Here is a 19,160-nt window from a genome sequence, read left to right on the forward strand (position 1 = left end):
GTTAACACACAGTATCCACCAGAACAGTTCCTTCAGGACACGAACAACTCAGTTGCCCCGTGTTCGCCTTCATTCCCGTACCCTGCGCTTTCTCGCATGGGACTGCATACTGTCCGAGAAGACCGCCCATATGGCCTCAATGTGTTGCGTACAAACTGCGTAACTTGGAACCGACAAAGATACGGCGTGGCCAAGTCTGAATAATTTCATGCTCCAGACATATGGCAACGCTGTCTGTGGGTACTACACCTTTCTAAGTGCATGACAGACGGATTGACGGCGACCTTTTGTTTCATCAGCACATTACATACACCGATGACCAGGCCGTAACTTGGCGCCGAGGTCACTTGGCATCTCCCGTATGGAGGCATGTTCGAATACCTCCACCGTAGCCCTGCGAGTCGTACGAGGCGACGAAAAGGGAACCCAGTGCCTGGGGGTATAACTGAGCCACCCTGTTCCTGGGGGATATAAATACGGGGATCTGGCCCTCCAGGTTGAGGGAGTCTTGAATTTGAGAAAGTAAAATGTGGTCATGAGTCCCGTGGGACTCGGACCTGAGAATAACTGCGCTGACTAGGACCAGCAACAATTGTAAACATCAGACCCATCCTCTCGTCAAAGAAGATATTACATGAGGAATATGAAAGCAAGCATTCAGGTGAAGAAGAAATTCTGGTCGTTAGTCTCAACGGACTTGGAGCCAAGACGAATTGATTGGCGGTAAGCCGCCAGTCGTAAAGCAACTCTGACTGTGACTCTGACCAGACTGAACAGCGTCCGAGGGGAGGATGGCTGAAATATTGTAATGAATTTCGAAGGAAGTGGTCGTGACCTAATCGGGATACTATCCCGGAATTTGGTGGGGCTGACAAAGACCACGAGAGACAGCAGGATTGTCCACGGCCGGGCCGAGGTTCGAACTGGCAACCTGCCGACTACGTCAGAAACGTCGCCTCTAGATCAGTCTCTTCCTTTGGAACCAAGGCACGAGAGTAATCATGCGGTTGCTCACGGGATTCGAACCAGAGACCTGAGGTTGCATAACTGTTGGAAACCTTTCAGCTTTCATGTGGGGGTTCTATTTAATTTCGATAATCACAGGAGTAGACCATACCCTGAACTACGTGGACCCTATACACACGCCGACACAATATTTGAGATCCATTTTAATATTATTCTACCATATTCACCAAGATGTTCAAGTTTCTCTTTTATCTTCATGTTTTGTGACTGTTTTGTATCAATTTCTTACATTTCTTGCGTGTTACATGCCCACCCATCTCATGTCCCTTGATATTGTGGCAAGTAGACCCGTTCCTAAACAACGACCACGACGTAAGCAGCTATATAACAGCCGTTGCTAAATAAGATCCGTAACAAATTCGTAACACTAAACAATGAAGTAACTGGGAAGCGGTGTTCTCTGCGCCGTCCGTGCGTAGCTGCGTGATGCAAAACTAGAAGAACTATTGGAAAATGTGTTCTCTGTGTGGCCCGTGCCGAGGCTATATGACAAGGAGCAGCTGCGATTACGAGGGAGTCTTGAGACGGCAATGAGAAGAGTTGGAGGTTGGTGTGAGATGGCCGGAGTTATTGGAGCAGTGAGATGGTTGTGAGACTGTCGCCGGCCAGTAAGTACTTGAACACGGAAGCTGAAGAAGCTATGGTGTTGGAAGCCGTTACCAGGCGACAACCGGTGAAGATACTACAGACTGAGAAGACTTAGTACATGCTGTAGTGAACTGCAGAGAGTGTGGATTAGCGATAGCGCTATAGCTACTTGTAGTTACGATCTGTAAGTGTTTAGTAAATCCAATTACCAGTTCAGACCCCTTCTGTAGTCACCCATTCGCGAGGAAGTAACATCGCGCTAATAGCATGTGAAGCTACTCGTTATGATTCATGGTATGTTTAGCGAGATGATGTTCCATTTATTCTCTGGAGATATGGCCGCTTTCCTTTTTGACTATTATAATATGTAGCAGCAAGAATATAAAGGCGCAACACTTAATTAAGAAACTAAAATTCATCCATGTAGTTGGAAAACATGGGGAATGAGGGTTGAAATCGCACCGAAAAGCTTTATCGCAATACTTGTGCATCAATTAGAATGAGATGGGCAGGGTATGTAGCACGAATAGGGGTGAAGGAGAGTGCGTATAGGATATTGTTGGGAAAGCCAGAAGGAAAAGGGCCACTAGGAAGACCAAGACATAGGTGGGTGGTCAATATAAAATGGATCTTAGAGAAATAGGATGGGATTGTATGGACTGGATCGATCTGGCTCAGGATAGGGACCAGTGGAGGGCTCTTGTGGTAATAAACGTTCGGGTACATTAAAGTTGTGGGAAGTTCTTGAGTAGATGCACAGTTGGCGGCTTCTCAAGAAGTGCTGATCTCCATGAGTGAGTGAATACTTGCATGTCTCTTTAACAGGTTTGGCTCCCGTACATACTGGTAAGGTCACGAAGAAAATTTCGTAATATCTTTCCGTGTTGTCTGTTACGTCTTCGTCAGAAAATAGAGGACAGCTAAATGTTTATACAGAATCGAACACACAGGCTAGTGAACGTTGCTCAGGACCTGGGTAACTACCATGCTGGAAACTTAGATACCAGTCAATTGGCTTGGTATATGCCCTNCTCACAGCTACTGCTATCTGCAGTATTACAATTACTAGACTGCATACTCTTCTCTGGCCAACTCGTAACTAACTCGTAACTGCTGCCTTGAGAACTCGTTCACTGCCGATCACACACTAACTCGTTCACTGCTGACTGGAGAACTCGAGAACTCTCTTCGGCGGCTGCTACACATTAACTGACTCTGTCAAAGTCAAAGTCATTGCGACTGACGGTCAGTCAGTCAGTAAGTCTTCATGACCAGATATTAATTATTACCGTTTGACCGTTACGGTCTTGTTTCTGTGGGGCGCCTTCTCTGACGAGAGGACGGATCTGTCTTTTGTATATGCTGCTGGCCCATGTCAGCGCAGTCTTATTCAGGTCCGAGTCCCTTGGGACTCCTGACCATATTTTACTGCCTCAGATTTGAGACTTCCCTTTTCGTCGCCTCCTACGACTCGCAGGGTCACGGTGGAGGTATTCGACCCCCGCCTCCACACGGTGGAACTGACTGACTCTGTAGGCAGTGTAGTGCTCTTATAAACCCTCAGCTGGACAATGGGAAAACAGTTACGTAATGGGCACCACTGTTGTCTGACGCCGTGTTTGCCTGTTACGTAATGGGTACCGCTGTTATTACCGTCGTCTCTAGCAACCACTGTTTACCCACTTTGCTTAGCAACCAGCGTGCTGGGACTCGGCTCACTTCGGCTCCTCTCGGCATGTCACGGCTGGCGGGGAGGGAGGGGCGTCATCCATAGCGCAACACGTCACACTACATATGTCTAACGGGCCATGGAGGTCCAAAGTGTTGAGAGACGTCGAGGCTCTCACATTTTCTAGACAATCGGCTCACAGATGCCGATGAGGTTTTCAGCCTTACGCGCCAGGATGATGCCTGGTACTCATTTCTGTTAGCGGCTGAATCAACTCCAGGCCCACAGTGAGGCTGGAAGGATTAAGCAAATTGAAAAATCCAATGACCTCATCGGAAATCAAACCCTCTGCCTTCCGACTTGTAGCATAATACCTCAGCCAACTACGCTACTGCGTGCCTCACTTCGATATAGCTCTCGTAAGATTCTAGACATAAAGTCTGGGATGTGGTGCCATGGAGTTCGGAAGTGCTACTGGACTACACGGCGTCACATCGCAGAATATACGTTTTCCATAGTCACCGCTATGGGAACGTCGCTTCGAGCGTTCTAGATGCCAGTTACTGTTTACTGTTTTCTCTTATAATTATTTTGCTTCTGTATTGCCCTTTTTATATACGTTTGACCTGTTGGCTGTTTATTCTCTGACGACAAGTATTATTACAGTCTTTGCTTCAAGGTAAAAGTAATTAACAGAAATGTAATCAAGCCTTAGAAGGGACATTTTGAAAGAAAACAGCCACAAAAACTGCCTTGCCCACATGAACACTATACAGAAGTACCACAGATGGAGTGTACAGGGACAAATGGTGGGCGCTATTAGGGAAGGATCTGCCCTCAGCTCCGTTCGCTTCTTTTTATACTGCTAATTATATTGTAGCTCTCATTATGGACACAGAACATGCGTGTAATTTGCCGCTGCGGCGGAAGGCACAGTAGCCAGTTACGTGCCACGAAAACTGTGCAGACGCACACGTACAGTTGGATGTTGGCAGAGAATGACACACTTGTATCTTAGAAAGAGGGAGGACTGGGGGACTTGGGCCCATGCAGATCTAGTCAGAACGGTGAGGAGAATACAGTTAATCCTGATCGAAATATGAAAAATGAAAAATTCTCTTCACAGTTGAGTACATACTTTAAAAGACACATTGAATTTAGGAGCAAGAGGGATTAGAGCAAGAGGACTTTCAGGCTGTGTTGAGGGCAGCTGGGAAGACTGAAACCACACAAGAAAATATCCAAGATTGGCTTCAGCTGGATGAAGGAGACCTTGGATTTCAGCTTCTGACACAGAAAGAATTTTCTGCAGCGATATTTTTTATTTCATCAGCACTTACAGTATTATTAAATTTTCCATTTATTTGTTTTCTTATATTTTTTTTGTGTCTTTTAAGGCCATGTTTTGCTTCATTAATCCGGATTAGACATGGTTTATAGTATAACAATTGAAATTAAACAAGACAGTGTTAAAACCGAAGAGTTACATCGTCAGGGAAATAACGTTGCGTATCTCGCTGGAATTCAAGTAGGCTCTGCCTGTTAATTGCTTCACGCTGGTTTGTTGCTTGACTTATTCTTCGACCCTGAAGATTGAGGCAACATGTTCCTCCGAAACTTCGGTTGACTTTCCACGGACTACACGGAATATGTACCACTCCTGTGAGGACCTCAGATCAGTGCTGAGGCAAGGGTGTGAAGTGTGGCCCACGTTTAATTCATGGGAGAAGAAAATTTTGTGTGTCTTGACAGATAACTGAGAAATATGTCTGGAGAATCGTAGTTGAGGAAGAACTTGGGTAATTGCAGGAAACCGTTGATCTGGTAGCGGAAATTAAACTGGGGAGGTTGGAGAAGCTGGGGCATGTGAATGGATTTATTGACCACTTGTATACACCACTCAGAACTACAAGTATTTACAACATCATCGCTGATCTCCACCCTGCAAATCACACAGCACCTGCTAAGGCTTTCCCCAGCTTACTGTGCCTTCACCAGCCGTTCCCGCGCAACGGCTTCTAACAGAAATTCTTCAGCTTGACTCGCTCAGGTCCTCTTGTCACAGCTGCCCATGCAGAACTTGTCACCTGAACTATAGCGTCATCTCCCAGCCTCCCTTGCAGAGCTCAACTGAACTGCCAACCCTCAACTGACTGGATTTCTCCAGTTGTGTTCTTTATAACTCCTCAGCGCGGACCACATCGAAAATGCCGTTCATCTGTTGTTGCATGCGTGTTAGTTTCAGCGGGAACGTGTTTACCGAACCGTTGCCCATAAACAGGCGTTTATTTATTCGTCTATTGCATAGCAAAGGGTGTACTCGTTGTTTGTTTCGAGGTCTTTGCCTAGCAACGGGTCCATACGCCACAATATATAGCAAAAGGGAAATAATGGAAAGAAATGGGTATGTGACCTTAAGGACGCTGAGATTCTTAGAGACAAGGAATAAATATTAAGTAGATATCCGTGCACCGCCCTGTGTGTGGTTTCTTTCCTTGTTAGTACCACGAAAACATAAAATAGCAAATATCCCGACCGAAATGCGAACTACGCAGCTTTCGAATACGAATGAGGGGATATTATTATTATGCTCCTAGACATTATCCATGGTCCTGCTCTTATTTCAACAACACGACGTTTCGTAGACCGCTCCGGAGAAAGGGACTAGTTCTATCGGCTGGGCCCTACCGACTAGGTTCCATCTGAAGACGGAGACAGAATCCAGTCTCCTAAACGTTGTGTTTTAAATAGAATAATGTCCAGAGACACAAAAACTATGTTCATATACCATCTTCGCAGACTTTTAGATCTTATTTACAGGTGAGCTAAAAAAATAGGTGAATCCCTGTAAGAGGCCGTGGAGGCCCATATAGTTGTGAAACGTCGATGCTTCCACAGTTTTCAGACAAACGGTTCACAGATGGAGGTGAGGTTGTCAGCCTTGCGCCTCGACCGACCGCCCTTTACCACCAGTAAGATTCCTGGTACTCATTTGCGTTAAAGGTTGTGTCGACCCCGTTGCAATATTTGCGGCTGGAAGGATTAGGTAAGTTAAGGAATTCGATCTCATCGGGAATCGAACCCGCGACCTTCCGACTTGTAGCATAGTGCCTCAGCCATCTACATTACCGCGTGCTCCCAGTTATAGTCGAGAGGAGTTAGAATTTGAACCTCAACAAATTCGCCCCCTGACGTACATTATAAATCAGTCAGGTACAGTATATGCAATTTAGTGGCCCCTTTTTTAACAATTATTGACTGAAATTGTCAACGGACATACTCCAAAGACATTGACATATATGTCTTTGCATCTGGAAGGTGTCTGTCACAAATGGGTTTTCTTGGAGGCACTAAGCCCGGACAGACTTCTACTATTCGCCAAATATAATTAGAATGATCAAGTCAAGGCGAATGAGATGGGCATTGCATGTAGCACGAATGATGAAGAAGATGAATGCATATAGGATATTGTTGGGAAAGCCGGAAGGAAAGAAGCCAGTAGGAAGACCAAGACGTAGGTGGATGGACAGTGTTAAAATGGACCTTAGAGAGACAGAATGGGGTGATGTGGACTGGATCGATCTGGCTCAGGATTGGAACCGGTGGAGGGCTCTTGTGAACACGGTAATGAAGGTTCGGGTTCCATAAACTGATGGGAAGTTCTCGAGTAGCTGCACAAGAAGGGCCCAGCTCCATGAAGTGAGTAAGCGCAGACATGGACTACGCGAGCAGGTGGAGGAAGTCCGAAGAGCGTCTCTTTTTACAGGCAGGACTTGTACACGGCATGCAGTGAGGACTGGAGTTGCACTGTGCTAAGTTATCATTAACGTACGGAGGCAAGACAGAGGGGTGCATGTCGGAGAGCTAATTTCCACCCACCAAGAAACTCTTTAACAACTGGATAAAGAATAAAAAAATAAAATAAAGTCAAGTTTTTCTTTGTCTCTGCAGAGTATTTTATAAACGTGAGCGTTAGTGGTTCGGACCCTCAATCTGCATAGCGACTTCTAGCCGGAGACACTGCAGTTGAAGTGTCGGATTTGAATGAACATTTCTGTGTTTCTGTTACGCCAAGATTGTGCCCAACTGTTGTGATCATAGTGGTGATTAAAATATACTCCGTAGTTTCATCTTTACATCATACAACGTTTTGTAAGAAAAAAATATGAACTGTTGATCATATATGGAATTAGAACTGAAATCTGGAAACGTGTGTGTGTGTGTGTGTGTTTTCCCCCATTATTATAAGATATCTGTTGAGTGGGGTTTAGTTTCTTGTTAAACCCGGCTGAGGTATGTGATGTCGGTGAATAGTGTCACGTGTTTATGGCTCTGTGACTAATAATTACGGAATTACTGGGATTTTGCACTTTTTTTCATAGTCCGGAATTTTAGGTAATAGAGGACACGGCAGATCCAGTTTCCGAAACGTCGTGTCCTCTGTTACCTAAAATTCCGGACGATGGAAAAAGTCCAAAACCCCAGTAATTCTGTGTGTCATCCACCATCGTCAGAACCCTTTAGAATCTACTAATAACGAGTTTTGGATTGGATGATTGGATTTATTAACATCTCTTGCAGTCTCTCTTAATCACAATCAATTGTGGCGCTCTCGCTAATCTGCCCACTTCACACATCACTAGGACTGGACTGGACTGGACTGAACTACTCGAAGTCAAAGTTATGTTACTACCGACGGTCAGTCGGCCAGTCTGTCTTGGAATAAAGCGCCCATCTGGGGCTTAAGACCAGATCCTTACGAGGGGCGTTCAAGTTCTAAGGTTTCCAATTTTTTTTCTCAGGACTGGGAGCAGATAGACACATGCGGTTTAGTTTAAAATACATGGGCACTCTTTGCGAATGTGTGACAGAGATGGCAGCACTGTACGGCATACAGATTTCTAGTGGTGTGGGCGAGAGTGAGGAGTGTTTTTGATACCTAAAATGGCGACGTTTTCGTTACAAGAACAGCAAGTAATCATGCGTTTTCTCCACTTGCGTGGTGCGACACCCATTGAAATTCATCGCCAGTTGAGTGAGACGTGTGGTGATGGTGTCATGAATGTGAAAAATGTGCGTTCGTGGGTGCGACAGTTCAAAGAAGGCCGAACGTCGTGTGACAACGAACCAAAACAATCTCGGCCTCGCACCAGCCGGTCTGACAACATGGTCGAGCGAGTTCAGAAAGTTGTTTTGGAAGATCGCCGATTGAGTGTGGAAAACATCGCCTCCAAAGTTAGCATTTCCGTGGGATCTGTGCACACAATCCTGCATGAAAACCTGCGAATGCGGAAAGTGCCCTCCAGGTGGGTACCACGAATCCTGGCGGACGACCACAAGGCTGCGCGCATGGCAATTTTGCCAGGCGATGTTGACAAGGCATGAATGGGACATTCTTTTCATCAATTGTGACAGTGGATGAGACATGGATGCCATTTTTCAATCCTGAAACGAAGCGCCAGTCAGCTCAATGGAAGCACACAGACTCACCGCCACCAAAATTTTCAGGTAAGCGCCAGTACGGAAAAAATTATGGTGGCCATGTTTTGGGACAGCGATGGCGTAGTCCTTACTCATTGCGTTCCAAAGGGCACTACAGTGACAGGTGCATCCTACCAAGATGTTTTGGAGAACAAACTCCTTCCAGCATTGCGAGAAAGCGGTCGGAAAAGGCTGCACGTGTGCTCTTTCACCAGGACAATGCACGAGCGCATCGGGCGTACGCGACGCAGCAGTTTCTTCGTGAAAACAACCTTGAAGTGGTTTCTCATGCTCCCTACTCACCTGACCTGGCTCCTAGCGATTTTTTACTTTTCCCAAAGATGAAAGAAACTCTCCGTGCCGCTATTGCATCAGCGATTTTCCAGTGGTCAAAACAGACTCCTACAGAAGCGTTCGCAGCGGCCATGGAATCATGGCGTCGACGTTGTGAAAAATGTGTACGGCTGCAGGGAGATTACGTTGAAAAGTGACAGAAGTTTCAAATTTTTTGTACGATTATTGTGTGAGAAAAAAATCTGAGACCTTAGAACTTGAACGCACAACGTATTACTGTCAGACAGTTGCACGTTTTTCCATGCTTATATAGTCTTGGGTCGGACCACAGCACAGAAAACACATCCTTTGCCCAGCAGTGGATATATGCGAACCACATATAAAACACCTATTGCGACACTTGTTCCATGTTTTCCATAGAAGGCAGAAATTCTCTTTCTTCACCTGGGACAGATTCACAATATATAACTTCAGAGAGGGAATAACAGTCAAATTGAGACGTTGAAGTTGCAGACCCTTCCTCATATACGACAGACGAATCACAGCCTTCTGCTATCGGAAAGTAATCCGTTATGCAATGTTTTGACTCACCCATAGTATTTTCCGGGCCTATTGCGTCTGTAGATAATAAAAATTTAAATCAGTATAGGTCAAGCCTCTCTCTATAAAATCGACATTTTTCTCGTTTGGACCGCTTGAGCGCATACCATTATTTGCCTGAAGGTATCCCCCCGTACAGTCTTAATAGGGAAGTATTCTCCTTAAATTGCTGAAATTTAATCAAGCTGGTTATAGCTGTTGACGAGAAAACCCTGTGTAAAATCTGTGTAAAGAGCCCTTATTTCTGAACATTTTTTATTGCTAGTTGGGGTGGGACTAAGTCCCTTGTACTGCGGCCACTTCTGGCCTATTATACCAGCCCCAGATGATAGGTGAGGGTGATCGTGGAGCAGTTGGCGGAATGAAGATTGGCAAGGGGAACCGAAACACTCGGAGAAAACCTGCCCCAGCGCCACTTTGTCCACCACAAATCCCGCTTGACCAGACCCGGGATCGAACCCGGGCCGCCGCGGTGGGAAGCCAGCGACTAACCGCTTGAGGTATGGCGCGGCCTTATTTCTGAACTTAGAATGTCCGTAGTCACTAGGCTCCTACTTGTAACGGACAAACTCTTTAATATCGAATATGAATAAAATTCGTCCAACCATTCGGGCGCTAGCGAGGCTCACATACATACATACATACATACAGAGTGGCAGACGTGGAAGTCCACAAAACACCTTTTCTTCTTAGATGCCCAGAAAACGTAAATCCGTCAAACCATCCAGCTTAATTTGATTCATGTTCACTGCACTTTCTCATACTACGTATACTTGTATGAGAAAGTTCGAACACTGCGAATGAGGATTCGAATCATATAAAAAATTCTACCGCAATACCTTCACATCGCATTAACAGCTGTGGCTACCGTACATATTGGTAAGAATACGGAGTAACTTTCATAATATCTTTAGGTGTTGTTCGCGGCAGTTACATTTGTAAGCGCGGCTAGAATGCTGTGCACCCCTTGATGAGCGCACTTCATCCGCCCGTTGGTCATTGCGCATGGCACAACTCGCCACAAGTCAAACGGATTTTCGTGAAATTTGGTATTGGATAATTTTACCAAAAATTGTCAAGCCATTTCAGTTGTCATCTCTAAGGCGACTAACAGAGACCTGCACGTTTGGACAAATCTCACCAAACATTTATCGGAGAGAGTGACACTGTAGACAAGAATGGTGCCCTCATTTTACGTCCACTGCTGCTGTTCCTAAGTCATGCAGTTTCCTGTGCTGCGAGTATATTTCTCAATTTGCATGTTCATGGACTCCTCAACAAAATCGCAACTAACAAAAAAGAGCGTAGGCTGCATTAAAATCACATTTGAGTGTACCGCGCCCTTACAACATGACTTTGAAGCTTATTTCGTTTAAAAAAAAAAAACAATTTTCATGTAGTACTAACAGTCAACAGCGAAGCCTTAATACTGAGCATTCATTCAGCTCTACTGTACGAGTATTTTGACTTCTCGCAAATTTGTGTATCATCACCGCATGTGAATTTCATGTTTGTTTATTGTAGGAAAATATCATCGAAATATTTTATATCCATATATATGGCTCACGCCGTAGCGTACTTGGTTAAGGCACTATGCTACAAGCCAGAAGGTCTCGGGTTCGATTCCCGATTAGGTCATTGAATTTTTCAGTATTCCTTCCAGCTGCACTATGACCCTGGGGTTGACTCAGCCTCTAACAGAAATGAGTACCAGGAATCTTCCTGGGGGGTAAAGGGCGACTGGCGTGTGAGGCTGACAACCGCACCACCATCTGTGTGCCGATTGTCTAGAAGATATGGGAGCCTCGACGTCTCACAACCCTGTGGGACCTCAACAGCCTCTTACAGGGATAACTTTACGCGTACCTTTTATTTTTCCCCCGGCTATGCCCATAATTTGAATTGTATGGCCTTGTTAGTGGTGTGCCCATTGGCCTAATGAGGAGACAGACCTTGTGGCAGCTGTCAGTGAGAAGTGTGTCCGCGACATAGACCCTCCGCTTAGGTTATGTCTGTGGAGACTGTCACATACAGTTCGCATTGCATCACCTCGTTTGTGATCTGCTTCTCTTCCTACGTAGCCTTCTTCATCTCTTTTTCTCTTGTATCTTCTTTCCACTATTTTTATTCTTCATTTTCGTGTTAAGAACTCGAAGCTGCACGATTCAGGATTCAGGGTCTGAAAAGGTTACGAAATGTGACGGGGCCCTGAAGTCTGAGAGCAGAAGCAGTATATTTGGATCTAAAAGAGACGAAACAGGAAAATGAAGAAAATTACATAATGAGGAACTTCGTAGATTCTGAAAGGTTCTGGCGATTGTATGTAACACTCAGAATTACTGGGTTTTTGGACTTTTTCCCAGCGTCCTATATTCTATGAACTAGAAAACACAATGTTCCGGAAACGGGATCTGTTTTCGTCCTCAGGTGAGGGGGTAGGAACCCCGTAATTCTGAAGAACTTCGTAGTTTGGGTGAGCATGAGTGATATAAAGATATATACATAGGAAATTAATATTAAATAATAGGCCAATTGTCAATAGAATTTCCGTCAAGTGCAACAAGATATATTTGGTCACTTATTTATCTAATCTGCCTTACATGTTTCGGTTCCAAGGAACCATCTTCAGAGGCACTTACAACAAATCATGAAAACACTGGCACAGCTCAACATCCACAGTATGTAGTTATTTGTGGAAACTATTACATATTGATTGATTGATAGTGTAACGGACCAAAATGAAACAATTCAAAATTAAATAATAGGGTTTGAGTTTGTGGACAACCTGCATAATGAGGAACTTCATAACTTGTACCCTTCGCAGAGTATAATTAGAATGATCAAGTTAACGAGGATAAGATGGGTAGGGTATGTAGCACGAATTGGGGCGAAGATGAATGTGTATTGGATATTGGTGGGAAAGCCAGGAGGAAAGAGACCACCAGGAAGACCAAGACGTGGGTGTGTGGATAATATTAAAATGTATTTTAGGGACGTAGGATGGGATGGTCTGGAATGAATTGATCTGTCTCATGATATACGGACTAGAGGAGGGTTCTTATGAACACGATAAGGAACCTTCGGGTTCCATGAATTGCTGGGAAGTTCTTGAGTAGCTGCACAGCTGGCGGTTTCTCTAGAAGGGCTCAGCTTCATGAAGTTAGTTAAAACTTTGTGAACTGGATTAATCTGGCTCAGGGTAGGATCCGGTTGCTGACTGTTGTGAACATGGTAATCAACCGTTGGGTTCCAGAAAGGCAATGCGTGTCTGGCGGCTTGTCTAGATCAGCCCTGCTCACTGAAGGTGGGTGTTGGGCTCCTTATGCCAGACGCATGCAGTGAATGTTTTGACCCCGGATGTCTTGTTGCAGGCACGTCGCGTCCCCGTTCCTGACGAGAGATATGATTACCTGTGCAACTACTTTAAACCGCTCAGGTAAGTGGCACTGGAACATCAGCACAGCAAGCAGCTACGACGCTCCTGGGTTTCGCAAATTGTTCCATAAGTCACCAATGTAATTTTTGAAACAAACGTACAGTTTTGCGTTACGTGAGGAAACACAGATGGAATGAAATTCTGTTGTAAAAGTTAATTTTCTGTGCTTACACTGATTTTTCCGTGCTTTATTTTTTATCGTATTTTCTTGTCATTTCCTAGAGAGCATAAATATTTTTCCTACGAAGGAGGCGCATGCCCACACACGTACGTATGTCACAGTATCGCAAAATTCGAGTTAACGCTAGATGTTACGCGAGGGAACCGTTGCGTAAAGTTGGCAGCTTCTGCACAAGTTGAATGACTCTTTTTAAAGGAAAGATCGGCGTTTGGAGTACTACGTCATGTACTACAGGGCTACGACCATTTTGATGAAACATTTCATAACATTGGTCTCTCGTTTAAGAAATCGACCTTTGCAGGAATAGTCAGGAAAGGGCAATCGGTATAGACGACTGATTACGTGTTGGACGACCAAGGGATCGGCATTCGAGTCCCGGATTGGACAAGAATTTTCACTTTTCCATGTCGTCCAGACCAGCTCTGGGGCCCACTGAGCCTCCTATCCAGCGGGTACCGAGGGTTCTTTCCCCTGGGCATGAAGCTGACCACTCACCTCCAACTAGTGCCGAGGACAAGAAAACGGTCTATACATCCACTCCCCCATACGTCTTCATGGCATAGTGCTTAATTAGCTAAGCACAAGGACAACTTTTTTTTCCCTTGGCACTACAGCCCCAGTGGGCCTAGGNTACAAGGACAACTTTACCTTAACTTTTTTTATCTCTGCAGGAATACTAATTTGCGTAATTTAACTCCTCCTTCAGGGACGGGAATTCCATTTTGCCCACACGGTGTGCATTTATGTGTTCCGTATGGTTCTCACAATAAACAGCCATTATTTCCCTAAACAGCATTAACCGGTTGGACTTTGTAGCGGAGACGTAATGTGTTTCCTGTGAGGTATGAACTGAACTCTGCATTCCCCCCACACAGTGTATTTATGTGTTCCGTATGGTTCTCACAATAAACAGCCATTATTTCCCTAAACAGCATTAACCGGTTGGACTTTGTAGCGGAGACGTAATGTGTTTCCTGTGAGGTATGAACTGAACTCTGCATTCCCCCCACACAGTGTATTTATGTGTTCCGTATGGTTCTCACAATAAACAGCCATTATTTCCCTAAACAGCATTAACCGGTTGGACTTTGTAGCGGAGACGTAATGTGTTTCCTGTGAGGTATGAACTGAACTCTGCATTCCCCCCACACAGTGTATTTGTGTGTTCCGTATGGTTCTCACAATAAACAGCCATTATTTCCCTAAACAGCATTAACCGGTTGGGCTTTGTAGCGGAAATGTAGTGTGTTTCCTGTGAGGTACGAACTGAACTCTTCATTCTGCCCACACAGTGTATTTGTGTGTTCCGTATGGTTGCACTGTTACTTCCAAATCATTTCCAATTCATCATCCCGGTTGGCACCGTGTAGCCTGAGCTAGTATCAGCATCGGAAAGTAAACATGGCGTCTCATCACGATAGTCTTAATAGTTTTATGTATGTTAGTCTTAAATCTCATTTAAGGCCTACAAATTGCGATCCTAAATATGAAGTAAAGTCTTGTAGACATTTGTTAATGATATGACACATGCCGTGTATGATGTATCATTCTCTGAGGTGAGCTGAAAGGACATGTAGTAGTTCGCTTAAGTAGTATAACTGTTTAAATTAAGGCAACATAAAACTATCGCTGTAACAGACCTTGGAGGTCCAGAGGGCTATGAGACGTCGAGGCTCCCACATTTTCTAGACAATCTGCACGTAAATGGCGGTGAGGTTCAGTCTTACGTGCCAGCCACCCTTTACCCCCAGGAAGATGACTGGTACTCCTTTCTGTTAGAGGCTGACTCGACCCCAGGGCGATTGTGCTGCTGGAAGGATTAGTTCAATGGAAACATCCAATGACGTCATTGGGAATCGAACCCGTGACAGCCTGCATGTATGGGCGGTACCACGATCTTATTTTTCAACGTGGAGGGCAGGGGACCAAAAAATTGTCTTTCGTTTAAGACTGATTTTCATATCGCCTTAGGGGAGTAATTTCCAAAATGTGAGACTAATTGGTTTTGGGGGGACGGGGGGAAATTGCTTACAGTTCTCAAAATATCATACACTGACTGATTAATTCTGTGAATTTGTACATGAAATCTCGATTAACATTATTCATTGATGAAAATAAAAAATGTATGGTTTATAAAAATTAAAAACATCTGTTCTTTACACACGCACACACAGAATTTTGAAGGGGGGGCAATGAAATGTTTTCTAAGCGGAGGGGCCAAATTATATAAAGTTAAGTTTGGAATTTCTGTTTTCCATGCCAATTTTCTTTCCACTTACTATATCACATTGATTAATCTTTCTGTCATCACTGCTGTATAGTCTGGATACTACATATAGCGTTGAGGCTGTTTCTGTACCGGAATCAAAAAATGAAGCGAAATCCTCGTACACGGATTTGCATGTGAAAATGGGCAGGAGCTGAAAGGTGTAAGAGATGTGATGTGATTGCTGGAGCTGCTGCCGTTATAGAAGTCAGGGTGCACTAATTGGTCGATGTGAAAAAATAATCATATTTAATAAGGGTGTCGCCAATTCGTCCCTTGTGTTGCGGCGCCACCAAGGCGCCAAGGATGGCGTGGTTCAGAACAATCTTCCACCCCCTCGCCTCCCTAAGTAGCAGTTCAAAGCCTGTACCTTCCCCTCTCTGAATTACAAGTGATTGAAGGGCATTATGGTCTCAGACAGGTCTCTCTTGATGACTTTGAACTTATGTTACTGCTGTATGCCTAATATCATATAACGATGTTGCCTAATCTCATATAGAGTGTGTTGGCCTAACTTCCTTATTTTGAAAAAAAAATGTAGGATTCTTATGAGATCACCTTGCTGCCTGTGTACTTCCCCTAATTTTTTGGTCTTCTGTGCGGCCCATGTATCAAAGGGAAGCAAGCAATTAGTTGTTCCCAGAACTTCTTGTTTAGCTTGCTTTCCCTAGTTCGAAAAAATGAAAGGATTTAAAGTTTTCACAGCGGTTACTATGAAGGATGCCGTCTACTGGGATGTGTGAACTGACGTTTCGGAGGCTAGCTCAGTCTGCTAGCCTGTTACCAATCCCGTATCGTAGCTTTACGAACGTAAAAGAACCTCATACCTCCAAAAGAGGTCACTGAGCGCAAATTGCGGACGTTTCCCGCCCAACAGCAGTCACTAATACCTCTGGTAAATGGGGGAAGCATTATAGATACCTCTCAGCTAGTAGAGCCGGTCTCGCTGGCTGGGCGGGACTGATGCTAAGCACCAATACCGGTAGGATATAGAGACTGGTAGAAATCATAGAGGGAAGCACAATGGACCACTACAGGTCTAAGTGCATGGGGAAACCCACCCTCTCCAATAACTAACTAACTAACTAACTAACTAACTAACTAACTAACCAACCTGTTACCAACTTCTCACGCTGGTTCTTCGCTCACGGATTTTTCTACCCAGAAGATGGCATTTTTCAAATAAAAGGAGTCTTATGAGATCTTGCCGTCTGTATGTGTATGCGTCTGTAACTGTGTATGTCCGTAAGTTTTAGGCGTTTAATGCTTATGAAATCACCTTGCTGTCTGTGTTGTTGCTAGGGAACGGCCCATTATTGTTCCACCCCCCTTTTTTTTCGTTTTCAGTGAAATCCGTGTATAAGGAAAGTAGGCGTTTAGTTCTTCCCAGAACCTATTGTTCTTGTCACCACACACGTAACATGACATTTGCGTTTGTGTACTTATAACAGAAATGCTCTATAATTTTAACAGTTGTAGCAAATGAGACAGAAATGAAAGAAATTCTACAATTTAATAGAGATCATTATTATTAATATACTGTTCACATTGAATTCAGAGGTACTATCTAATGCAACCTACCTGTTAATCAGCACATGAACATAATACTGTCACGTGTTTCGACCATTTGTGACGACGTTGAGTGGCGTCCAGACATTTGTAGAAGGAAAGTTTGCAGTCTTCTTGCATTAACTGTTCAGACTCTGTTTACAGATCTGTGCTTAAATGATATTAGCATTTACAGTCAGAGTAATGCCGCGTGGCTCTGAAGTGGAGCATTCCCTGGCTCTTACTAGCGCTCTTTTGTTAAGGGGTGCACCTTCTTGATCGGCTGAGCCAGCACAAGTGCTGTTTTAACATGAAAGTGTGTTTTTTTAACTAATTATGGCATGCAGATTTGTAAATCCGAACACAGATTTCCACCGCTTCACAGCTTCCTATAGTACATTTTTAGCCACGGCAGGTTTGCTAATTCTTTTCTTGCTGTTCCTATAACATTTGGGAACCGTGATATTAGTGAATGAGGGTTTATTCTCATTTAAAGAACGTCGTTATTTTGAATTAGGAGTCTGTATAGCTACGGGCTGCCGGTCACGGTAGCCGAGCGGTCTAAGGCATGCACTGTCTTCGCTCGCTCGGAAGCCGGGATCGTGGGTTCGAATCCCACTCAGGGCATGGATGTTTGTGTGCTTTTTTCTGTGTTTGTCTACAGGTAGAGCTGATCACTCGCCCAATGAGTCCTACCGTATGTGTAAGATCTAGTAAACCGAAGTGAAACGGAGAATTTCATGGAGGTAGGCCTAGGCCCAAACTGGGGCTATAGCGCCACAGGAAAAAAAATAGCTACGGGCTGGACGGCCAGAGTTCGATTCCCGGTAAGGGCAAGATTTTCCTTCTCCGTAGTGTACAGACGGGCACTGGGGCCCATCCAGCCGATACCGGGAGCGATTTCCTTCTTGTAAAGCGGCCGGGGCGTGAAGCTGACCACACACCTCCATCTAGTGCCGAAGTCAAGAATGATGTAGCCGTACCTCCACTCTCACGTATGTCTTCATGGCATAGGGACAACTTTAACTTTTTGCCTTTATTTTTTCGAATGAAGTATTAAGCGGTATGCAGCTAAACAGAGGATAAAGAGGCAAGCCATGTTACCAGCATACCCGTCTTAGTCAAGTTGAGAAGGAGAGTCAGTAAACATGTCACAAATGGAAGTGAACCAGCTGTAATGGACGCAGTAGGTTTCGTATGTATATCACTAGGTAGCAGCACAGTCCAGCTTCATGACAATCTAGGTAGCAGGCTTGCATGCGCATATCCATAGGCTGGTTTCAGTAGTCAGAATGACGACCGTGCTTGAGGAGAATACTACCGAAGGGCAGAGTTCTGTTGTGCGGTTTTTGATGGGCAAAAGAACTCGATGCACAGGTATTCATAAAGAAATGTTTCCTGTTTATGATGGGAAGTGTTTGTCGTATAAAGCAGTTCAAAACTGGGTGGCCATCTTTTCACCGGAGACGAAGGGGTTCAAACGGAGGTGGGGAAGTGGCTGAGACAACAGTCGGAAGACTTCTAAGCTGCGGGTTTCGACGCGCTGGTAAAGTGTATCAAGGACCGCGCCATAGCTCAAGCGATTAGTCGCTGGCTTCCCACCGCGGCGGTCCGGGTTCGATCCCGGGTCTGGTTAAGTGGGATTTGTGGTCGACAAAGTGGCGCTGGGGTAGGTTTTCTCCGAGTACTTCGGTTTCCCCTGCCAATCCTCATTCCACCAATTGCTCCACAATCACCCTCACCTATCATCTGGGGCTAGTAAAATAGGCCAGAAGTGGCCGCAGTACAAGGGACTTAGTCCCACCCCACTAGCAATAAAAAAGTGTATCAGTGTTGGTGGAGCATATGTGTAGAAATGTATTTTTTCCCCAGGTTCGAATTACACATTTTACGTTTCATATCCATTTGTGGCCCATTTACTACCTCGTCCTCGTAGTTACGGTTGGTGTCTTAGCGACGCTCTTAGTGTTGAGACAGCGTCTGATGGTGCGGTAATTAATGGATGTGGAGCATTTGGTTGAATGATGATTTGCATAGGAAACCGAAGTACACTTTCTCCACCACAGATCCC

The 19,160-nt window shown here is 44.8% G+C and overlaps 1 protein-coding gene across 3 annotated transcripts in view; it reads left to right on the plus strand.

Annotated features, from left to right (window-relative positions):
- Positions 1–19,160, plus strand: part of LOC111872475 (obg-like ATPase 1) — a 92,466-nt gene that overhangs the window by 15,952 nt on the left and 57,354 nt on the right. For all 3 annotated transcript variants that reach the window (XM_023866431.2, XM_023866433.2, XM_023866432.2), the window contains exon 3: positions 13,034–13,094. In XM_023866431.2, coding sequence (XP_023722199.1) covers positions 13,034–13,094 — 61 coding nt within the window. The remainder of the gene's footprint in view (positions 1–13,033; positions 13,095–19,160) is intronic.

Source organism: Cryptotermes secundus, unplaced genomic scaffold (assembly GCF_002891405.2).
Source record: "Cryptotermes secundus unplaced genomic scaffold, Csec_1.0 scaffold507, whole genome shotgun sequence".
Classification (NCBI taxonomy): Eukaryota; Metazoa; Arthropoda; class Insecta; order Blattodea; family Kalotermitidae; genus Cryptotermes; species Cryptotermes secundus.